Below are 25,365 nucleotides of genomic sequence, written 5' to 3'. Positions count from 1 at the left end.
TGTGTGGAGCATTTTGTAACCTTGTTTAGATAAGTGCTATTCGAGTAAAGTCATAATAATACAACAACCTAAATAATAATAAAAAAATAAAAATAATAAATAAATAACAAAAAAAAAACAAGAATCATTACAATAATTAGGAATATTCTTTATTGTCCCTTTTTTTTGAAATTTTTTTTAATGCAAAAAAAATTGATAAATTGCTTTTGTTGTTAGTCGGGTGGCTCTTTCTTCAGTCTTGTACCAAACTTAATTGTGTTTTAGAAGTTTCCCCATTCAGGAACAGTAGTCAGACTGGACATAAAAGTAATCTGTCTGAAAGTCAAGCATCAGAATAATGCAGTCCATTGCAACAACAGTGCACAAAATCTATACATTATGTCAAGGTAATAATGTTTAGAGGACAACTTTGATGCAGCGGCACTGATTAATTGACATGAAGTCAGGTGTGGTGTTTTGTTACATTTATATTCTATTGGATATTTTTAATGAGGTAGTTCCCTTATTATTCCCACCAGTGAAGAACATCACAATCTAAATACTGTCAACATTTATCCAATGAGGTTAACAAAATCAAATATAAGTACCTTCTCTGAGGTAGTATTTGTATTTACGACGATCATATTGGATTTGAGTGTTTTACAAGTGTTTATGTTATGTCCATAGGATACAGGGCACCACAGTCATGAAAAATCTGGAAAGTAATGTAATTAGTAAAAAACATTAAAAGTTTTGGAAAAGAGACTGAATTTTGTTGTGTGTGTAATAAAATTGTCACAGTAATATTCTGTTGATAAACTTTCATGTTCTATAACAATGTCAAATTTATTTTCTGTAGCTGTTGATGAGATTGCACTAATGTGTGTCAATATGTGATGACATTTTGTTTAACATTGTGCACGTTTCTTAATTTTCTCTTGTCCCCCCTCTCTTTTTGAGTATGCAAGTTAGCTGAAATTCTGAGTTTGAATCTGATGTGTTTGAAAAATGCTCGGCAAGATTCTTGAAAAGTCATGGTGAAAAGTCAAGTTTTGAAATTTTGCCCATGAAAAATTGTAGGAACCCTGAAGATAAGGGCGCTGCTTTGTTTGTCCTCACACATAGACGACATGTTTTGTATGTAAAACTCAGATGTCATGCTTTTGATTGCAGCTTTTATTGCATTAACTTATGAGTTCAGTAAATTACATTCAAATATATAATACAAAAACTTCTGACACCTAATGCCCTACTTTTCTTGTCTCTCTCACACATACAGTACTATACATGCAGACACAGACACACTTAATTACTTTAAATGCCACACTCACCAACATACCACAGCCCTGTAAAAAACACGTGTGAGACAGCAATATAACATCAAACAAGTTTATAGCTGTCTCCACCAGGTTTTGCATAGATGTGTCAATGACACAACTTATTAGTAACAAGTCAGCACACAAACATTCGTCTTCCTTTGGGGTACACGTCATCATTCTCTCTTTTGCATAGTTATTAGTTAATCAGCAGGGACACAGGAGACATCTTGCCTTGCAGCATTGCCCAGTCACTAGTGTGCATTTGTAGACTTTTGCCTTGTCTGAATTAAACAAAAATAGCATACACGGATGTCAATCACCACAAAATACAAACTGCTTATTTTTAAGCAGAATAATTTCTGGTCATAAGCAGCCATTGCCTAATTGTTAAGAGTATCAATAGACAAAGGTTAAATATTTTTCAAAGTATTGAATGATGAAAGGCAAGTATGCTTATGTCAACACCAGATATACATTAACATACCAACAGACATACAAAACTAATTGATGATTCAGAGTGTTATTGTGTTAAGCAGCACACAAAATTGACTTAGTGCCCTTGTTCACTCCACTCTACCTGGTCATATAAATCAAAACAGATCCAGTCCAATATAATTTTTAAATCCATGTACAGCTCTGGGCTCATTTAGCCAGGTGCTTCCACTCCTCTCAGGTGCAAGTTTCCTGATAAGCTCTAATAATGCTCTCATAAGCTGGAGGTGGGGTCTGTGTTGCATGGAAACCCCTCAGGCCATTGTTCCCCCAAAATGACTCAGGTCTGGGTGGGGTGGCAGCTGGCTGGGCTGCTGTTTGAGCCGATCCAGTTGATGTGGTCAGTGTTGGCGTACGAGGAAGCGTCGTTTGGCTCCCCTCCTCTGCCTCTCGTGCAATTTGGCTGCACTGGAGGAGAGGGTGGAAGGTGGAGGCCCTGAAGCTTGATTTGTGCCCCAGTGGGTCGAGGTGATCTGGGGAGGAAGTTTGGCGGTGGAAGCTGAAAGCAGCGCTGACCAAACTGTTGTTGCTGCGCCTGTCGTAGCTGCTGTTGCGGTTAAAGCCCGGACGGTTGCGGGGAGACGTGCGCGATTGGCGAGGAGGGCGGCGGGTGATGCTGGCAGAGCCTGCTCTGCGTCGGGACATCCAGGTCAAGAGTACATAAACCAGGGCACCCAAGACCAGGCCCACCGCCATGGACACAAAGAAAGCTATGATCAGAGGGACTGAGAAGAGAGAAACACTTATCAAAAACGATCATTTGATTTGATTTTTCATCACGCCCAAACAGAAGTCTAAACAAACTGGCACTCAGCTATGCCGCTGGACGAAGTGTGAAGACACCATGGTTGATCATGCTCATATTTTCTGGTCTTGTCCTTCTATTCAGACTTTCTCAAAAACTTTAGGTTGCCACATCAGAACAACATTCACAACCCTTTATCTTGGACATGTCCTTGATGGATTGAGTGAAGATGATACCTGCCTCCTAAAGATCTTGCAGGCATCAAATAAAAAGTCCACTTCAAATTTTGGCTTCAGAAAAACTGTCCCACTGCTGGCCTTCTTGCCAACAGTGTTGAACAGATCTTCTAATCTCCAGATCTGCTTATGTTTTAGATGGACCTTTAACAAACACCCTTCATATTCTGGGTCTGTACTCGATGTGTTTCTATCTCTTCTGCCTCATTAACTTATTTACTCTTCAGGTTTGATGTAAGAAACAAGAGTTTGATAATAACTATGCACATGCAATACATCTAAATGACCTTTTTTATTATCCCCTGAGAATGGAAGGAATTTCAATTAGAATCTGTGCTTTAACCAAGATTACAAAAAACATCTGTTTGTCGCAAATGGAGGATTGCCAACATTGTCTTGCAAGATGGTGCCCTTTGACAAAATAATAGGCTTTCCTCTTTCATGTTCACTTGAGCAAGTACTTTGGAAACAACAAAGTGATTGCATTTCATTCTCACAAAAAAAAGGCACTGACTTTTTGCTCATTGCTTCTCTGCCTTGGAAGCAGGAGTGCCCACATAAGCGTGCTTGAGAGAAGAGAGAGAATGCAGCGTCTAAGACAAATCCTTTGGACCACTGCCACGGAAAACAAATCAATTTCCTTTCAATACAGTTAAGCGTTAAACAGACTGAACCCGCTGTGCTACCAGCCCATATTTCCATAGCAGCTTATTTTCTCTTACTTTTGGAAAAAGGAAAGGAGACACTGGTCAAAAGTCATCTGGAAATGACATTTGGGAAAACTGAAGAAAAAAAACACTAAAAATAACATGTCAGAACCTTATACATTCGGAGTTGCAAGAAGGTTTCTTTTTGATTTTCTTAAATGATCTTCAAAGGGAATCAAGCCCACATATTGTGTCTCTCCCAGAGGTGATTAAAGCTTTAATTCCTGAGAGAACAACGATGCCAATCAGAGAAACCACATTAAAGACTAGCTAAAAGAGAAGGGAAGTTAGAAAAAACTCACCAGCATCAAAAGACTGAAGTATTTCCAAAAAGAGATTTGTGTTGTTCTCGGCCATGACTTCAAGGAGAAGAAGAGAGACTGCTACTCACTCCAGTCTGTCTTTTTACTCTCTCTTCTTCTCCCTTCTCCTCCTCTTCTGTCAGTTCTTGCTCGTCTCTCTTTTCCTCTGATGGGTTTTCCTGTCTTCTGCCTCCCCTCTTTCCTGTTCTGTCACTTTCCCCCCTCTCTCGTCCTTTGCTCACTTTCTCTGTCCGTATGTGTGTCTCCCTCAGAGGGAGACTCAGCCCAGAGGCGCACAGGACTGGCGGCAAACTCTGGCATTCGTCTTGTTTATGGAAGCGGAAAACTACACTGTCACATTTCCTGCTTTTCTGCTTGAAATTAGCAACAGGAGTGGCTTATCTATCCAGGACAGAGATCCTGGAGGTGGGGAGACGGGGTGTTGCTATAATCACTTCCTCTCCCATCATTTCCTTCAGGTTGATTAATGTTAAATCACCAAAGTGCCAAAAGACTCTGTACTTAAGATTTCACCACGAGGAAAGTCCAACAATATTTTAGTTTCCTTTCAAAAATGATAAAAATGTCAATCTCTCGTGTTTCTTCCTTTCACCACAGAGACCACAGTTTTGCCATAAGCTGCGCCAGCAGTTATAGGCCTGAAATGGGTGTTGAAGGCAAAACCGCAGCTGGAATTGATGATTGCAATCCTGTAAGTGCTTTTAATACTCAGTCGTAATGATGCAAAACATAACGTAACTCTGGTGTATTTTTAAATACACTGTCTGGATATCTGCCTGTTCTGATTTCCAGCGTCTTTGTTAGTAAGCTCAGTCTTTCCACAGTGTTTGCCAGGTCAGCAGCGGTGCCTGCTTTGGATGTCTGGTCCTTTCCCACTTGGAGAGATCCAGTAAAAACACTGAAGTTTGATAAGATAGAAAACAGCACAGCTACTCATTTAAAGCACCAACCTTTTTTTTTTTTACTTTCACAAATCAGTTACCCATGTTACTCCTTTCATGATCCCACAGTCAGCATTATTTTAATCCCCTCCAAGTCAAATCTGCAATGTCATCACTATAGTCAGAGAGAAGGATGCAAGTAGTCATATTGGTATGCTTCTAATGTAGACCAGCCCCGTTTGCCTCATCAGCTTTTGATTTTACTCTCCAGAGTTGATCATAAAACATCCTTCATCTTTGAATTCAACCTCAAAATTAATCAAGCCCAGTGGTGGAATGTAACTTGTGACTTATTACTGAACTTAAGTACAATTTTGAGGTACTTGTTCTTTATTTAAGTGTTTCAATTTTATGCTACTTTCTACTCAAATGCATTTTTGCAATTTGCAAATAGGTTACTTCATCACTAATTATATTTCAGTAATATTCAACAATACTTGATTCTAAAATGGGCCATTCTACAGAATGAGTACTTTTACTTTTTGGGACTTTAAGTATATTTTGATACTAAAATTTTTATTTCTTTTACTTAAAGGAATACTTCACCCACAAAAAGACAATTTGTAAATCAATCAGTCATGCCTCATGAGCTTTTTTGAAGAACACTTTGTTTTTCTCGCATGCTCTCACAGATAATGGCAAATGTATTGATTTATTGATTGATTGGGGATCACATTTAACAACAGCAAAACTATGTTAAAATACCTTTTTACAAAGTCTCACACAACTCATGCAGTATAATCCAAGTCTCATTTTTCCAGTTGTAGCCTTAGTACTTCCCAAACACATTTCCAAACAGACAAACATACAAAAACTTAGAATTTAAGTCTGGCTTTGAAGTGAATATAGATAAGTTTTACCTCTACTATGTTTGTGTTTAGGAAGCACCGAGCACACTGGACTGAATAAATGAGAGTTGAGCTGTGACGATACAAATAGTCTCTATGTGAGTGATGAGTTCTTTTCAGTAAGAAGAGGAGCATTCTTTCATTGCAGTATTACTACTTTTAATCGAGTAAAAGATCTAAATACGTTGTCTACTACTGATCAAGCCAACCTTTTGATCTTGTCCACTAGGATGAAAAATTCTCAGATTTGATGCAATGTCTTTGTGAGTGTATTATACCAAGAAGCTGACAAGCTTCAGCTCTCTGGCTCGCAAATAAATAGAGACAGAATAGCCCAACCAAAGGCACTTCCTTTAATTGTCGCTGTGTTGTAAAACCTGTCCAAAATAACCAACTAACACCCTTAACACTGTGAAGTAGGGTATGTGTGGCCATTGTGTTTTATTATAGAGTAATTGGAGGGAGTGTAACGGGCTGATAGGTGGAGGAGACATTCTTTGAGCTTCATAACTAAAGTTCATGGCCTTTATCAAAATGTCACTGGGTAGAGTGATGGGAAATCACAGTGTGCAGCAAGATATTAAATCTTAGCTTTCTGTAAGGACTTCAAGGATGAAGGCAGCAATGAAAGATGTATTCTATTATTGCTGTTTTTTTTGTTGAACTTTTAATTTATTCAATATGAAAAAAAACTCACACATACAACATACAGCACATTGGAGATGTTTACAACCCAATCACATACTTATCTTTTTTTGTCCTTCCATGTCCATGTTCAGCATACTAAGTAAAGAAAAAGATCACAAATCAGTATTAATAATAAATATAAACCAAGGTTAAATACCATAATTAAAACAAAAAGTAAACGAGCAAGGTAAACAAAGCAATGGCAAAATAGAGACGGAGAAAAAAAAATAAACGAAGTCTCTAGATTTTTGACATTGCCCGCATTAACGGGGACCATTATTGCTATGTTTAAAGAAACATACAGAACAGTAAGGATTTTCCATGTTGTTAGATTTGATAAATCAATATATCTTATAAGTGTCCTAAACTGAAACTTTGTCACTGCAAGACAACACTTATGCATAAATTAATGAATGAAAACCTTTATTGCCCCAAAGGAAATTTGCTTTGCACAAATGAATGATAAACTAAGATAATACAGAAGGAAGAGGGATAAGTTATATTTTGTGTTTTGTTTAAAAGCACTGTAGTCAGTTAGATTTGGATATGTTGAGAGTCTTAGCCAACCACCAGACACAGAGTCTTGACAGTCTCCACTTTGTTTCCTCTTTCACCAGTAGATGGAGTTATACTCCAGGATAACTTCATAGCATGTCATCACTGGCCTAAAGGCATCAGAGAGCAGGTACACCCCAACCTGACCATTAAACATGCAGACTACACAAATATTAAAAATGAAAGGAATAAAACCCATCCACGTAAGCAAAAAAACTGCATTTTTCTGCAGAGATAATGTATGAGCCATGGTAACATATTTACATGCAAATTGCTTGTTTTCATGTTCCATACAGTGTGCTTGCTGGGCTACAGTGCTGCTGATTATTATATTGCATACATGCACAACATCATCCTCCACATTTAAAGCAAATAAAAAAACACCCTTATGTACATTTTTCAGTTTAATGGGGATTGGTCGTAAGGCACAGATTTCATGTGTGTTTTTTGCAATATTTCCAGTCAAAACCTATTTAGAGGGGGATTGAAAGAGTTAAATCTGCATATTTTTGATGTCTTAAAACCTTGGTCTACATTGGTCTACACAAATAACTTTAATTTAACATCATTTGCAAGTCTAAAAGATTCATTTTTGCTTAAGGAAAAATCAGTACTAGATTAAATGGCTTATGTAGACATCTTATTTGCAGTACATAAAATAGAGTTACTGAGCAGCATTTCTCTCTTTTGCATTATGTTGATTTTGACATGCAGGTTGACAACAAACTTTCTAATGAGATTTTAGGAAACTGCTGACTATGCATGGATGAGATTACCACACGGGCCGTCATGGTCCCAGCTCTCTGCCTGTGCAATGATTAGATAAGAAACAGATCTTAATGGGGGAAGAGTCTGGCCACTACAGGAAGATTTCCTATTGACCTGTGTGCTTTGTCTCTGCTTTCTGCTCCCCTCTGCTGCAGCAACGTCTGCTCTCCCCTCTGCTGAATGCATTTGGAGCTGAGGGGCACTGGACGGTAGAGGTCACCCCAAGCTGAGCTGCGTAAAAATGTAGGAATCAGCAGTCCGTCCCTGCTGCAGAGGAGCTAGCCAATCCCACAGTTTATAACACAGGCAAGTCAAACAGCTGATTCTGTGAATATGACTACAAAGTGGTTAGGTTATTGTATGCATTTATTAAGATAAAGTGATGATTTAGTTGTTACTGAGTGGGTTGAGGTCAAATTACCAAGGTAATTGATCTGCAGTAATAGTTGTGGTTGGGTAGGTAGGTAATTTGCATTGATTATATGCATTTTTGTCTTGTATATGGCATATACAGGCCATAACTTATCGTCATTTTTATTGACAACAATTAACTTGCATAGAGAATTTATTTAGTGTTTAGCTTTGCCAGGAATATCCTATAATATGCTGTTGCCTTCTTTTGAGAATGATTGAGTTTTTCACGTTCAACATTTCCTAAATCTGAATTATCAACCCTCCCCCTACATCATTTCTGGCAAAGAGTGTTTTTCCCCCTAGTGAGCATCGTGTTTACTCAGTCACTGTAGACAAACGGTACAAAGCAAAGCTTCAAAAGAGAGCATAGTCAATGCAGAGATCAAGAAACCTGGTCTTACAAATAGCTTGTGGATAGCTGTTCTGTTGTCATGTAGATTCACATCCATAAAATCACCCTCAGTCCCCTGCTGCTAATGCCACAAGCTTATTAACATAAAGCCATCCCATAAATTAATCCTAGAAGCAGATTGCACTACACTGTCGTCACAACAGATTGAATTCAGCATGTACTACATCTGTGCATTTATTCAGTATCATTCATTCACCAAAATTGAGCTCAGGATCTGAAATCAATAATAATTTATCTATATTTTTCATGCCCACTCCTCCGTCTCTCACTTTGCTGAATGAGGCTCTGGCCGGAGCTGTGTAGCTCCCCTTTCAGCTCCTCTAAGAGCTCTCCTGAGATGATGATGAAAGGACTTGTCTAATGGGATTACACATCGCGATAAGTGCTCAGAGCAGAGTGGTTCATCACACCTCCCGCCTGCATTTCAGAGAGTGGCATTGATCTGCTGTGCTGTAGCATATATCGGATATAGAGTTTTGGGGAGATTTTATTGGCAGGGGTGTGTTTTGATCGACTGTTTACTTGTATCACTGATTGTCTTTCAGACTACTAAATTTATATGTCCTAACATTTTATTTTGAAAGGAAAAAAATCACTCAAGTGTTAAATTCCCATTAGGATTTTAGAGAAGTTGTTGCCCAGGTTTTGATTTGTAAATTAGAACAAATCCCTCTTAAACTCAAGCAGCAGTGGAGAAGATGGAAACGATGATGTCATGAGATAAATCCTGGAGCGGCTCAATAAGCAGAGCAACCCACAGCAAACTGGGAGAGCACACTAAGATACAAGGACATTTTCTGAGTCACAGCTGGAAGCCCAGCATCCAAATAAAACTTTTTTTATGCTTTACTTAAATACTTTATCCTCATCAGTACAAGAGTTACATCATTATTGGGTTCATCCATCATACTTTTCTAGTTTTAGTCCTTCAAGTAATAAAGATAAAATAACTGTATTAAGATATAATCAAAAAATGAAAGAAAAAAAGGAAAGTACATCTCAGAGAAACTCAGTAGGAATTTACAAGATAACCAAACATAAATTATAGCTAAATAACCATACATATTCGTACATTGATGTACATATATAATGTATACATCCACCAATCTACACTTACCCGAAAACATTAATTTCCTCAATTGCCACCATGATTTCAATTTCCATAGCATAGCCATTTAGCCCATCTTGTTTCAAAACATTTAACACTGACCTAATTTTTGTAAGTCTTGCCATGCTTTGAATTTGTCTCTACTGGTTTGTTCTATAATAGTTATTTGTTATCTGTTGTATTTAGGCTTTCCTTTTGTGTACAATTTCTTGTGACTTTTCAAGGAGTTATCATGTTTTGCTCCAATTACCCAGTCATATAGAAGTAATATTTTTGTCGTTTTTGTTTAAAAAAAATTATCAGTGCAAAACATAAACAAACAATGAACATACTGCTGGTTTACAGGTCACCTTTTTTTTCACTCCAAGCCTAACCTTCCACCAACAACAGCACCCCGCATTACAAGAGAAGGTTATAATTAAATTAATTCATTAATTAAAAGGGGACCCCTTTGAAAGCCAAAACAATATTACTAACAATAGGGTGAGCAAGAAGGTGACCAGGAAAAATTGATAAAGCAGTCTCTAATAAATTTGAAGCAACCCAACAAAGTGTCACCTGAAATCATCAGTTTAAGTCCTTAAACTCTGATTTGGCAACAGGAACATTATAATGTCTATTCTGTTTCAGGGTGGATTTTTACCTTTAACATAGGGTGAGAAGTGTGTTGCTGCCATCAGAGGTGAGGTTTGCTGCAGCTAATTCTGTCCTATTCTTCCTTTGTTGTGTCTCTCAGTCACTTGCTGGGAAACACTTTCTCTCCCACGCTCCCAAACACAACACACAGCAGCACCAGTTGGCATTATAAGATACCTGGCATGCTATTGGTCCTGATGTCTCAGTGAGAAGGAAGAGCCATCCCCTTTGATTGGACAGCAGGTGGCAGTGCATGCAGACCAGGAAGCTGTGTTGTCTGCAGAAGTGAAAGGCATACTGTATGTGATTGCTCGCATACACACATACTGTATGCACTTACATCATCATCAGAGGGAGGAGCTTCCATCAGTGTGAGGATTGCAGCCTGCCACTGCAACAGGGATGACTTGGAAAGAGAAATACAGCAACATGAACGTCATTCAGCCTTGATAGCCTGCAGTCAGTGTTCAAACACAAAACTACTGCAGTCCAATCTGAGGACTTGTCACAGCATGAGAGCCCTGCCAGGGTGACGCACTGGAGTTGGGACGTGACTTCAGTGACCTCAGGATAGCAGCATGGCATCACCCAGGCACTACGGACAAACTGCTCGGGATATTGCCAATGTGATGCAGAAGCTGCAAGGTAGGTGTAAAATGCTTACTCACTGACACTGCTCCACTTTGGTTTGCAGCGTTTTTAGAGGTGACCTAGTGCTTGGCATGACACAGCAAAACAATATGAGCTAGAGACACTTACAATTACTTAAAAAAATGTCTTATATGCATCTTATCATTTATAACCTTGTAATTTTTATCTGTGGAGTGTCGTTGTTGTAGTTATGTGTAGTTATGTGTGTAAATGTTTGGCATGGGAAGGACATACCTGAATTAGATATGTGGTGTCAGAGCATGCAATGCTCAAAAACACTGCACAGTTATAGATTATAATCAGTTACGATTTGTCTAACAGTCAGTTGCTATCAGTGCTTAAGTTGCTTGACTTTCGGTGGAGTTTTTTCCTCATGATAAGAGAATATAGATGGAGATGAAGATGCATGAAGCTGTTAGTCTGTGCATATAATTATGCAGTATGGCAGATTCAGTGGCATAAAAATCAATTAAAAAAATGTATGTGGGAAGAAGAATAATTATTACATTGGTCTTGCACCTACTGGCTGTGTTTTCGTGTGCACATGCTTGCTGCGTGTTTGCCGTGTGTGCATGCTTGCATGTGCACAAATCAAGAGCAGTATGTGCACGCGTGTGTTTCTGTATGTGGATAGACCGGGAAGCAGACAATAGAAAAGCTAATCCCCAAGAAGCTGACAGGATGAAGTCATGTCCTCAGTCTGCTGTAGATATAGCTCACTGTGGCAATAACACTGGTGTGAATTGCAGCAATATGTGTATTTTATTTAACCGTTGGCACATTCAAATTATCCATCCTGACTCTCTAATCTTATCTCACCTCTCCTCTAACTGAACTTTCAATTGTGCGCTGTACTTGCAGCAGATATCAGCGTTTATTTAGTCTTTTCCCCATCCTAGAAATCAAATAGTGCGGTTGTATCTTTTATGAACTATAACTATTTCACAACTATTAATTGTGAAGCAGTGTATTTCTGTGAGTCACACGTCCCTCCCTCACTGAAAGGATCAGATTGATGACACTCGCAAAGTAGCAGGACAGTCAGGTGACACCAGAGCTGAGAGCCAATATGGCTGCTCCCTGTGTGGCTTCTGAGGTGGCAGTTTCTGTGAAAGCTGAGAACAGCATCAGCAGAGCCACGTGGCTCCACTGCATCACTGTGTGCAGGTGTGGGTGCACACTTTGAATCCCGATTGTGCTCCGATTGATCTAATTTTAGAAGCCTCTCCTTAAGATATCTCTGCAGTGCAGCGACAGATTGATGTATTGATACATATTTTTGGGGAATCAGACATTTTATCACATTGCAGTGGTGTAAAATCTTTCTATTATTGATGTACGAAGAGAAATTCACTACCCAAAAAAAATCATCCCTGTTTTGTGAAGCTGTATAATATATAATCTACACTGAAAAAAGATTATAGTGAAAATGTAGCTTTAAGGGAGGCCATTTATTCTCTTGTAAAGGAATACTTTAACCTAAAAAAATTATCATTTGTATGTTATTCACCCCGTGTTTCGTTGAACCTGTGAAGAAAACAATTTTTTTTCTCACACACCTCTGGTGAACGAAGAATCCAAAAACAGGAAACTCTTGATGAGTTGAAGTAAAAGGGGTCTGCGTTTACAGCAAAACTAAATCAATACATCCATTCACAAACTCAAACAACTCGTGCAGTATAATCCAAGTCTCATTTAGCTGGTCATATGCTTAGTACTTCCCAGACACATGCATTTTGGCTTATAAAACTGAACCGAAAGTGAAACTTTTCTATGCACTCTTCAAAGACAATCTCCATTGATAAAAACAGCCATTTTACTTTGCTGCACACAGGTGTGGAAAAAACAAAGGTTTCATCACCAAGGCAACATAATGGGGTGTGAGTAATTGATTTACAAATGATCATTTTGTGGGTGAAGTTTAAATGTGACTCCTGAAGGTATCTACATGCAGCGGACTCCTTTATGGCTATATATTATCTGTAACACCTGGTAAGTTTACAAAGATATGTGACCTTTTTTGTGTGCAGATAAAATATTATACAGCTTCCCAAGTTTGTAAATGGATCTTTTAATTTAGTTTTTCTTTTTTTTTAATGTGGGTGCCTTTACTACAATTCACAGAGGATTTTCTCAGTTTTTGGATTCTCAGTTCATCGTGGAGGGGTGCGAAAAAAAACAGTTTCCTTAACAAATGGGATGTAACAGTAATTTATATACAAATGATCATTTTATGGCTGATGTATTCCTTCATTTAATACCACAAGGCAGTAAACGAGAAGATGTAAATACTGCCACTTTGTCCAAAGTGTTGCTTACTTCAGAAATACTCTTGTGACATGGTTCTGCATGTTGGGGGTGTGTCCACATTATCTAATTACACCAAACATCCTGCACTAACAGTTGCTTTGTTGATGATGTCTCGTGGCATGTAAACATTTCAGTTAAGACTGCTCTTGTTGCTGTGGTTATTCTTACAGATGAATGGACAAGTGCCTTAACATAGTCACAGAGATGCTTAGACAGTGTAGATGGCTGCTGAATTACTTGAGGTGTCTCCTGCTGGTGGACTTGCTGCCCTTTGGTGTGCATGAATCATGAATCCCTCTTTATGTTCTGTTCTCTCTCAGGGTGCGTGATCACATTAGCGTATTTACAGGGGGGCAAGTCGAATCTAATTTGACATTTTATTTGATGTGTACTGGTTGGCATCCATCTCCTGGGAGATGAGAGCTGAACCTGTGATGATATCATCCAGACATTTTGTAAGAATCAAAGAGGAGCACTTATGTGTTTATTAGTGTGAACATAAAACAACTCATAGCATAAAGAGAACATACCATAACCTAAGCATGTGTGCCTCGTCTTTGGTGTCTTGCAGTGTTTCTATAGGTAGTCCTGGGCTTGGTCCCAAATGACGGCGCTAAATGAAATCAATGTTGCCTTTGTTCAGGGGGGCTTGCTTTTCATTTCTCAAGGTTGCAGTAATCGTGGCTCTCCAGCATCATAAGCATTCAGAAATTTTCTTTATTGATGTGTTTTGTTCACGTTATGGGAGAAACTTGATTGCTATCTAATTTCTCACCACCTGAGAGTTAAATATAGGTAATCTAATGTCATTTGTGTATCTTTTAAAGCCTGATTAGATTAACATATTTTAGTCCTCCTCTCAAGGGAGGACAATGTTCTAAATTAGCCACGTTCCACAAAATCACCAGATACCATGAAATGAACTATACTCCCCTCAGGCTCAATTTGGAAGCTGTTAGTAACCACTCAGTGAAACATCAAAACAGTCAAAACTTTTGCCCTAGTTTTGGGTCTGTGTTTTTCTCCTTTCAACCATCTCTTTTGGTGTACCTCTCTGTTGCAGTGAAAAAACAGCAATTAGTGACACCATATGGCAGAGAACGGCGAGTCCGCTTTGAACACCTCCCAGCTTGAACTCCTCCATATGCTGAGGAATTTGCCGTGTTTGTTGTCTCTCATTAATGAGAAAAGCGATGCACTGTTTTTCCTATTTCAATTTCTCACCTGTTTTCTCCGTCATGGGCGGCAGAGGCGTGCATCCCCGCCTACGCCTCTGGGTTTTGCCGTCTGCTGGCCTATCAAGCGGACAAGTTTGCTAAGTCTCATTGTGTCAGGAGCACCTGGTTGATTTTGCTATGTATAGGCTGTGTGTAATCCTGTACTGGCAATTTGCTTGTGATCAGATAATACTGATGGAGATTGCAGCAGACCCAGTTTCACGATCAGTTTGGGTTTTGCGGTTATGCTGAGGGCAGTCACAGCATTTGGCGAAATGCTGCAGTATTTTTTCGTGTATACATATGATTTTATTAATGAGTTTTAACAAATATAATGCTCTTCTATTCTGATTCTGTGTGCTTCTGCTCCTATTAAAAGCTTTTTTTCAATTCAGCTTCATTGAAAAGACAAAGTTACAGAATAACACAAAGTCAAACATAGAGAGTCAAAGCGACAGACTGAAAATGAACAATGAAGACAATAAATCAGTAAACCAAAAAGAAAGCATTTTAAAATCATGTAGAAGACAAATTACCAAACAGGTTATCACGATGAATGGTCCAAATACATTTCTTGTGAATTACATGTCCAAGAGACTTCATTTAACTAAAAACAAATATCAAAGAAAATTTTTAAATGGGGATGATTTCACGTATATAGATTTGTCTATGTGAAATTTTAGGAAATTCTGCAGTATTGTTTAGTTTTTATAAGCATCTGATGTCAGTCTGGTTAAGGATGATACAAATCAAAAATGGTGAAGACAAGAGTAAAGGTCAAAGGCAGCAGAGGTCTGCATGTCTGGAAGAAATGAGTGCCACACTGAGTGTATCAGATGGATGAAACAGGGAAGAGAGAGAAAAGCAAGAAAATGAGACTGGACAAGCAGAGGGGAGAGAGAGAGCCCACACACCAGTTTTTAAGCTCCTGATTGCTGGTGGGACTGGCATGGATCCTCAGGTTGGCACAGTGCCAGGGTGACATCCTGTTGCCAGGGGCGACATTATGGTTCGACCGCAGCCAAAGAAGGACCAAGCAGACGGTCACCTTGAGCCATGCCAGCCTCCTGTTTAGTTCTGACACCACCATTTATCGTCTGCGGCTCCGGATACCACAGCTTTTCACACACACATATGTGCCCACGCTCGCGCACAGACACCGAAACAAACACACTGTGTTAAAAATAGCTGCAGTGCACCCCCCCCCCCAATCACACCACTGGGAGTCAGCAGTTTAGCTGAGTGGTTAAACAGACTCAGAGCGAGTCTTCAAGGCTGCCCAACATGAAGCCATTACTCTGTTGTATCCTCAGAACTGAGGCAGTAAGGCCAGTGTGTGACAGAGCTGCAGCATAAGATATTATATATTCTGCTGCTTCTTCTTCTTGTCTTTCCAGATTGTGTTTATGACTCGTTGCCATAGCGGCAGTCGCATGACAGCCAGCACAGGCTTTTTTTTCTTCGCCCTGTGGGCTTATTGGCCATGTCTTGTTCAGCTTCTGCTTCTGTAACAGGACATTATGTTTGATAAAATGGTGTGTGTGTGTGTGTGTGTTCTAAGAGGTATTTAGTACGTCAAGTCCATGGTAGTTTCTCTGTGACAGCCTCTATTGCAGATCAGATTGTTATCTATTTGACCTGACAGTCAGTGAGGGTTTGAGAGACATATCACAAGATTAGGTCACTGAGGGTCCCACCTATACAATATGGAGGGTGAACCCACCTTCATCTAATCTAAACCCTTCTGTCAAAGATCACACCTTCATGAAGGTCAAAATGTGTTTGAAAAATGTTAGTTCAGCAAAGCAAAATGTCAAACATGAGCATCTTTTTTTTAAAACGATTGAAAACAGGAGGAAAGAAAATGACACTTGATTATTTTTCTCTCTCTTTTTTTTAAATAGGAGTATTTCACTGCTCGAAAGATGGTCTTTTCATAAAAGTGGACTGTATATGCAGTAGAAAGATACAAATAGTGTGTCATGACAGGAGAAAAGAGAAAAATGGCTGTGATGTTCACTTTGGCTCAAGAGTGAGGAAACTACCAGAATGCTCTGTGCGGACTGGTGCAATAAATGCTCCTGCTGGTGGATGACTAAATTGGAGGAGGTCCATTAAAGCCCCCAGGAACAGTGCTGGGCCTTGAAGCCAAATTTACATAGTGGCCAAACATGGAATTACAGCGTTGGGGTTCGGCACATGATGCCATGGGGTCCAAAAAGACTTTTTTCCCATAGCCTTATTAGTGTATACATATTCTTGAGCATCAAACCCCCATGAAAATACTCATTTCATTGTCATGATATGACCCATTTGGTCCAATGAGATTTCAAAAGTCTACAAGAACTGCACATTTAAATAACTATACCTTTTAAATTTGCAGAGCGCTAAGCTGGAAGTTGGCGTAGTTAGTTTTTAGCTTCATGTGCCACTGAGCAACTTTCATAGGAATGAATGGGGCCCCACCTCCAAAGCTGTATCCACTGCTCTTTATATAAACACCGTTTGACACAATAAATAATATGGCGGCTGGCTGATAACAAATGATACTGAATAAAAGTTAAACAGTAAGCTAAAATATGTTTCATTCACTTTTTTAGTCAGAATTTGGCAGTGTAGTAACAGAATCTTGGTTTATAGTTGATCAGCACTGCCTAGTCTTACACAGTTTTTTCAACCAATACAGGAAACAGTATGGCGTCCCCTTCTTGTTCACAAATTCTCATATTACAGCAAAACAGTGCACCAAAATATGTTTCTGAAATCATTTTAGTCGTGAAATAAGCAATTCAGTTACTGAATCTGTTTTTTTCAATCGTCACTGTCTAGTTTTATTGTTAGATCTGAGTTTGGTTTGAGTTTTAGAGAGAGAGAGAGAGGAGTGGATTCTCTCTTGATCTACACTTTTATTCTCTGCACCTGTGCTGATAGACGCACTAAAATGTGAAAGTACAATTTGTAGTGCGAGCAACAGCCTCAGACACAGCTCAGATCTCCTAGATGACACAAAACGCGTCATCTGGCAGATTTAAGCTGTCAGATGAGCAGAGAGATCTGGGCACATGTAAGATAAAGAGAGGTTTACCACAGCTCATTTACTCACAGTTCCCACATTGTTATGACAACACAGCTGGCTGAAATTCTGCAGTGTCCCTTAAAGAAATGACACCCCCTTTTGGTATTTCTGTGAAGTGTTTCTGCCAAATTTGATGTCTGTTGCTTTAGCTGAACTTCACAGGGTAGATTGCCTAAAATATTATGCAACACAAACATCATTTAATGAAACTGGCCACACAAAGATCCTTACAGATGTCCACCCAGCGTGGACCATTACATTCAATGCGGAGCACAGTTACAGCTTTGAGCCTCACTGATCTCATGATACAGTTCCTTCAGCATTTCTAAAACGTCTCTGATTCTGTCTGTCAGATTGAGGCATCAGATAGTTTTGATGGACGTACGGAACAATGTCCTCCTCACAGATAAAATCCTCACACCTCAGCCTGTGACCTCAAGGCACATTCAGCCTCCGTCTGTAATACTTCGAGTCTCATGCATGCTCTTATCTTTCACCCACAGACACCTCTGTCCCTTTTTTTCACCTGTCACAATGTGATAGGATGGTGGAAAATTCAGCCTCTGGCGGGCCATTTAGTACTGGAAGGTTTTTAAATAGAGGTCAGATGGTGACCTCTGAGAGGTCAGCTGGCCGGTTAATGTGATGATTTCAGCATACCTGAGTTAGTAGTAAAAATAACTCATTCCCAGCTTTTATGTTAATCTGCTTGGAGCACCAGATGGTTTGGGTTTATCACAGCAGTAGATATTTTCATATAATCTGTCTCATTGAAAACAGCATTGACATTCAAAGTACGCCTCAGTTAGCCTGAATTGTATTATCCTTTTTATAAAAGGAAACATATCTTGTACACATATCTCTACTCAATCAGGTACTTTCTCTGCTCATGTAGTGTCATTGTTTACTCTTGGATTGAGTCACCATGTTCCTGGAGGGAGGGAGTCCGTGATCCCTTTTCATTTACCATCAATGCAAAACAAAGCCATGGAGATGCTGTATCTCCAGAATGCTGTTTCCTGTTGTGTTGCAGGCTGACATCTGTCCCCTTGGGCCCTTTCTTGCTCTGAGGCTTCCTGCTGCATACACAAACACAACCTGCCACCTGACACAACAAACCCTGTTTTGCTGCTTTTAATAATTCAAGAATGTTCGGTGAGAAAAAGTGTGCATTCAGGCAACGTTTAAGGAATTTGAAGGAAATGAATAATGCCTCAACAGAATAGGATTACTAACTGGACAGGTGGTTGTTGTTAGAGTAAAACAAAAGGCATGCATCTGCTGGCTGCAAAAAGAAATAAAACAGAAAATGGACCCAGTTGGATAAAAGTAAATACACTCAAGTGGTTGTGTGCGACAGGATTTTGTAGATGATTCTGGCTCTGCTCCACTCAGTATTTTTTTTTTCTCAAAGCAAAGACGGGACTTATAACTGAATTTACTGCTTTGGCCACAGTGATTTATTTAGTGCGCTGACGCCAGTCCTTTCCCTTTACTCGTCCCTGTAATGTGTGGCGGGCCACTGAACCTGGATAAAGAGCTTAGACTGTCTGACCCACTCCTGCACTCCCACACACACACACACACATACACACACACACACAGACTCACACACACACAAAATCATCACCCACACAATCATAGAGAGAGCACCAGAGAAACATCAAGCTGAAATATTTTTTCAAAGCCAAATTGAGTCTTTCTAATGCTCTTAGTGCCACTGAGTGGCGTTTTGATATGACCCCTGGTGCTCCTGGGGAATAGATGCTTTGTATCAGACGCATTTTCATTATGTTTGTGTATGGTGTTAAAATGTGGTTTTGTTCAGCAGAATGTATTCACCTGATAAAAGTGCTCCTGAAAAGTAGGAGGAAAATGTTTAGCTCAAATCCAATAATGCACAATGTAACACTGTTTTGCCACAGGAAATTATTTGGCTTTCTGCAGCATCCGTATCAGAAATAAATCTAATTAACTGTTTAAAATGATATTCAATTTTCACCTTAGGTGATGATAGTTTTTCAAATGGATTTATTCAAACTAGGGATGTACAATTAAACACAATATTATTTACATCACAATATGGTCAAGTATTTTTGAAAACGCAAAGGCTACAATTTTTGATAAAGGTAAAATGTGTTTCATCATAGCATTATAAAAGAAGCGTTGTTGGTATACAGAGATGCCCGTGCCTGCAGTCAGACATAAGGGGACATGCTTGTTTGTTTCAGACCCCAGCAAAATCAATTATAATTTTTAGATTTTTTCAGTGTAAATGAAATGCAAAAATTCCCTCTAAAATTGCACCTCATGAAACAATACATGTCAAAATAATTGTAATATGATTTTATTTACATATTGAGCAGCATTAGTTCAAAGCCACTGTTAAATTTTTAATTTTATAATTTTTTTAACAATTACATTATAAATGCTTTTTTTTATTCACTGGCATGCTCATCTGCTTCATTGCTGTGTGTGTGTATGTGTGTGTGTGTGCGTGTCAGTACTGCAGGTGCTGAAATAGCTGAAATTACTGTATCAGTGGCCTGGCTTTAATGAACACTGTGATATTTGGACATTTTTGTTACCAACAAAGTGCCTTCTCTGCACATCTGGCGCTGAAAAGGGAGTGATGGTGCTTGAAAGAGGAAAGGGGTTGTTTTGATAATCACTTTGACTTGTTCCCCCCTTCTTACTCTCTTTAATGCGGTGTCATTATTACTGAAATGTAATTAGCTATGCTAATGGGTTGGCATTTGGACTTCCGTCTCAGCACTTATGCTGGGACTGGTAAAAATGTGCTGTAAATGAAGTGGGGTTGCGAATAGAGAGGCTGAATGGGCACGTGAGGGTTGAGTGGACGTGCTGAGGGTGTGATAGAGGGTGTTATTGAGTGTAAGGGCTAAAGTGCTCTGGCGGAAGTGCAGAGAAGGGTTTTTTAAATTAGGAATTGTTGGTGGTGAAAGAGAAGAGCTGGAATCAGGAAGTGGATAAAGAAGCTGTTGGGAGGAGAAGAGGAGCAGAAAAGCCACCAAAACCTGTTAAATGATTTTGTGTGTCAGTGTGGTGGCTTGTGTGTGTGTGTGTGTGTGTGTGTGTGTTGGATATGTGCTTGATGTGTGTTTGAGTATGGAGCAATTACAGGTTACCTCTCTAGTACACAACAAGGCATCCCTTTAGTGCATGATAGCTTTAACAGGCATGTTCCATTAATATACTGCAGAAGAAGATGCATTAGAGAAATCTAACAGCAGCATAGTATCAACACTGCCATTAAGACTCTTACTAGAGCTGTTCAATCTTCCATGGTACTGTTCTTTGAATTTATATATCCACCAGCTTGAATTGTATTAAGATGATATAATTAAATTAATGCATTACTAAATTAATTCTTGACAGCAGAGTGTGTAACCTTCTGCAGGAGCGCCTGTCTGATCTGACCAAACGTAATCATGGCTGGTGAGTTGTGGAGTCATTAATAGATTAACAGAGATCAGAGATGCTCAAGTGCAGAGCAGGGTCATCCGGGAGGCTGTATTTTAAAAGCTGAGCTTATGCTGAGCTTATTCATTTTTTCAGCCCCATTTGTCCTGTGCTATACTGTACTTTTGCACTTGCAAAGGGAACTTTACAAGCTCAAAGCCTGTCCACTAGGTGGCGCTGTGTGTCTATACACTCCTCATAAGGCTAAATAAGAATTCTTGGCTGCTCAGAAAGAAAACCCAAATATCCTTGGGGTGAATAGATTACAATATGAGCAGAAGCAGCGTTACTCCGCCCTCCAGGAGACCGTATGTTTTTCTTTTAATGGCTGAAAAGAGGCTGTTCCTCCTCTCCTCAGGAAGCCTCACACCCCGCAGACATACCTGTGTGAGCGCCGGGCGCTGACCCACGTCCAACCTCCACAACCTCAGAGAGGGATCTGGTGTTTTGTAGGGCTGCCAGGGGCGCCATTAGGGATCCAGACCAGCTGAGGTTCAGTCTGTTTTAACCCTCAAACCCCCCCCACCTCTCCTCTTTCTCATTTGAAACACTCCTGAGATCTGCAGCCTAAAGGAGTCTGTGGGTTTATTCTTGCACATACAGTAGACGGGAAAACGATTCTGTTTCCATTCAGCTTATTTTACTCTGTGTGCTTGTGTGTGTGTGTGTGTGTGTGTGTGTGCGCGTATATGCACCTGCTCGCCCTGCATTTCTTCAAACTCCCATGGTGAAGCCTAATAAGTCCCATGAATCCTCACCATCTTGTTTTGATTTTGTCCCGGGGTTGTTTTTCTAAACAGTTTAGCTCTCCAGGGAAGTTCACCGCTCTCACTCTCTGCTGCTAACTGGAAGAATTCTTAAAAACATACCGACAAAAACAGAAATGTTGTGTTTTTATACACTATTTTTGAACCACAATGTCTATAATTGGTCTTCATTTACTGTAGTTTCCTTGAAAATGTTCTGCGTTCATTGCCAGGCTAAAAGGATTCTCATTGACAGGTTCAGCACCTTGGATAGTTCCTTCACACTTCTGAATTGAGGTGTAGCTCCTCAGGAATGATTTATTAGACACCAAAACACTTTTAAGTTGGAGGAGAGATTGTTATGAATGGAAACAAATTATACATGAGCTCATTAGTCAATAGTCTGTTACATTATTTATTTACATCATTGATATTGTGTGGGCTGCACAAACAGCGTAACGTAAAGAACAATAGATTTTTGCCTTTTTGACTGGCTGTAGTTTGCAGTTATATTATTGAGTCAGGACTGTGAGTGCAGTGTGAATGTCTCACTGGACTCTGCTATTTACTGCCGTAAAATTATGTTTTTATAGTCCAGGGTGTGCAAGTAAAGGCAATGTATATGTAAATATGAAAAATAGGACTGCACAAATATTTGTTTGAACTCTTACTCCCAGTATATCTATATTACCTGTCCACACATACTCATGCACATACACAGTAATAATAGTGTATATACAGACATGTGAAACGGACACTTATTTCCAATACAGGTCCGTGAGATAGGCTTGTGATGGCACTGTGACGGCCAGTTTCAGGGCTGTTAAAGGAAGGAGTGTCAGCAGTGTGATTATCAGCAGACAGATAGCGGATGACAGCTGCCATTGGTTATTGATGACTTTCATAATTAAAATCCCTTATGGGGGGAACCCAAAGAACAAAAGGGAAAATCACACAAATGATGAATGGTCCTTTCATCTTTAAGGCTGATATAAGACCCACCAGGCTATTCTGCATGAATATTGCTTTCCTGAAAACTCTCTGAATATGGTTTCAAAGAAGAGCCCAGTGTTTTTAATATTGCCAGACCTTGTGTGTGTGTGTGTGTGTGTGTGTGTGCGTGTGCGTGTGTGTTAGAGAATATGAGAGAAAAAATATGGGGAAAATATACAGAATAAGAGAGAATATAGTTTAGACAGAAACATAACTAGAAATCTATGAAAAAGAGAAGAGGTCAGTATACTGCAACACCAGTATTTTCTGCTGTAATTTTACTGCAGCAGTGGAGGGGGTTGGAATAATTTTGGCTCCATAACACAGGCTTGCTGCTGATCCAGTTCCTAGTATCAACTCCAGTAACCCTTGCGCTTGGAGAGTGTCTCTTAAAATGCTGAATTCTGAGTAGCTGGATGAACAATATCACCATTTGTCTGCTGTGATTTTTGTTTTCCACCTGGTTTGATGTTGCTGTTTTACAAGCAGCATTTCCACTGCAATACAGATCACACATTCAGAGTGAATGAAGGTTAAAACTGTCTTAACGAGGGCTGTCCTGAATATTATTTTTTTGGCATTGAAGCCTAGTTAGAAATATCCACGATTAATTGAAGCTTTAAGGAGGGCTAATGAAAGACGTGCCTGGGTCAGACTTTTTATTTTTCCGCATCAGATGTTTTTGGGTTTTGTCAGTCCATCTCATTTTCATGAACACTGAATCTCAAGAATGCTTTAAAGGGATTTTGTCATATTTGGCATAAATGTCCACTTGGACTCAACTATGAACTGATTAGATTTTAGGTCAAAAGTCAGGGTCACTGTGACCTTGCATCTCTGTCATTCTCTTGAACACAATATCTTAGCAACACACAACAACACATTCTCTGAATGTGGCACAAACGTCCTCTTGGAAGATGAATTGATTTGATGGTGGTCAAAGGTCAGTGTTACCTTGTCAAACCTTGGGAAAATTACCTCAAAGTTGGCACAAAAGCCCCCTTGGACTCAATTATGACATGTTATATCCAAAATGTGATAAGTCAACTTCACTGTGACATTATAATGTTCTGCAAAAACACTTGTCTGAGCATTTCTTAGCTTCAAAACTCCTAAACAAAAGGGGAGACATTTGGTCAGATACTACCACCTTCAAACTGTGGCGGTTGTACAGATCTACTGTGCTGCCTGGGGAACAATGTGTGTGAAGCATTCGTGTTTTTACAGGCCTAGATGTAAACTGTGACTGCAACTTGAATGGTGTGCAGATGCATATTACGCCGAGGTGGTAGTTCAGGTTTGAAACATGTTTTCAGTCGATGCGTGCAAAATAATGTGACAAATAGTCACTTTGTTAACATGCAGGTTGCCATGACATTGTCCATAATAGCTAGAAAAAAACAAACTTTGCAAGATGGCTATGCTGTAACTTACCTTTTTTCGAGTGATTTACACAAGTTGTTGTAAGTTTTTGATATATGCCAGTTTTCTTTGGCACACTTTGAAACTATTTCAGACTCTCTTTTTACCATCTTGCCAGTATATTACATGTGGTCAAACTGTCCCAGTTTCAGTGGTGCTGGTCTGCTGACGTTGACTGATATTACATGAGTGCAAGGTGGAGTCACAAAGCTATCGCTAAATATAAATGTCCCCGTCTGAGGAAAAACTAATGATAATCTATGTTGATGCTTAATGAATAATGTTAGATTTCTATTACTGAATTTAATGGCTATTTGGGGCTTTTGGGATGTTATTGGGATGTCATTTGTGTCAACCCTACCTTTACCCTGTTTTTCGTTTTGTTTTTTTGTTCTAGACTTGCCTACATTGTCTTCAGACACTTTAAACTCTTATCTTGCTGAATATTACCTTCTGTATGCCATCCAAACTTATCCTCAGATATTGTATTCACCTCGACTGTATATTGTTCAATACAGTACTCCCTCCCGGGGAGAAAACAAACAGACAGATACACTGTGCGCGACTGTGGTTGAGATGAAAACCGATCCCTTTTGAAGATGTTACAGTAGCAGATCAGACAGGATGACTGCCAGTGATACTGTGCTCCCCTGCAGGCTGTATAGAGTAGAAAGCTGCAAGCTCAGAGCACTGCATGGTATCTGTGTGGATGAGACAGACAGAGGAGGGGTATTAGAGTGCCGGGAACACATAGGGAATTCCTGCACGTCTGTCCTGATGCTGTGTTAGAACATGTGTGTGTGCACTTGTGTGTGTGTGTGTGTGTGTGTCTGTGAGTGTGTGTGTGCGTGTGCGCAATGCTGTCAGAGTAGAGCTCACACTTCCTCCCCTTCTAACCTGCTAAACGGTCGCATTCAACCCACCCAACACCCTCCCCACTACTCAGTTCTCTCTCTCCACATCGGTACGGGGCTGCTGTGACATCACTCATTCCCACGCACTCTGATTGGCTGGCTACTGGAGGGAAGTGGATTGTTCCCGCAGCCTACAGTGAGAAATTAAGAGAGAGAGAGAGAACGTGGGAGGGAAAGACAGAGGTAGAGAGTGTTTGAGAGGGAAGGAGAGAGCGGGACTAAGCAAGAAAGATTGATGCTGAGGCAAGCCGACACTGCACTGCTGCCACTCTCTCTCTCTCTCTCTCTCACACACACACACACACAAACAGTCTTGCGTACACTCACATCACACTCCCAAGCTGCTTAACAGGCAGGAAAAACACTGAGTCTGACTGAGTCTG

At 39.7% G+C, this 25,365-nt stretch overlaps 2 protein-coding genes across 2 annotated transcripts in view; one reads left to right on the top strand and one right to left on the bottom strand.

Annotated features, from left to right (window-relative positions):
* Positions 1-1,140: 1,140 nt before the first annotated feature.
* On the bottom strand, positions 1,141-4,132 carry myct1a (myc target 1a). The gene is made up of 2 exons (XM_042503629.1): positions 3,781-4,132; positions 1,141-2,515 (listed from the first exon to the last, which is right to left on the bottom strand). Exons 1-2 carry the CDS (start codon positions 3,833-3,835, stop codon positions 1,968-1,970), a joined length of 603 nt encoding a protein of 200 aa, XP_042359563.1. The 5' UTR covers positions 3,836-4,132; the 3' UTR covers positions 1,141-1,967.
* A 6,616-nt stretch (positions 4,133-10,748) lies between these two features.
* The window catches only part of syne1a (spectrin repeat containing, nuclear envelope 1a), a 187,184-nt gene continuing 172,567 nt past the window's right edge, over positions 10,749-25,365 (top strand). Inside the window, 1 exon segment of the mRNA XM_042503721.1 lies at positions 10,749-10,815. Coding sequence (XP_042359655.1) covers positions 10,749-10,815 — 67 coding nt within the window.

This window comes from Plectropomus leopardus, chromosome 16, assembly GCF_008729295.1.
Source record: "Plectropomus leopardus isolate mb chromosome 16, YSFRI_Pleo_2.0, whole genome shotgun sequence".
NCBI classification, from domain to species: Eukaryota; Metazoa; Chordata; class Actinopteri; order Perciformes; family Serranidae; genus Plectropomus; species Plectropomus leopardus.
This window is presented reverse-complemented; position numbering and strand designations above follow the sequence as displayed.

Coding starts and splice junctions, on each gene's coding strand:
- myct1a (XM_042503629.1), bottom strand. CDS start 3,835: ATGGCCGAGAACAACACAAATCTCTTTTTGGAAATACTTCAGTCTTTT. Junction 2,516..3,780: donor ACTTCAGTCTTTTGATGCTG/GTGAGTTTTTTC, acceptor CTCTCTTCTCAG/TCCCTCTGATCATAGCTTTC.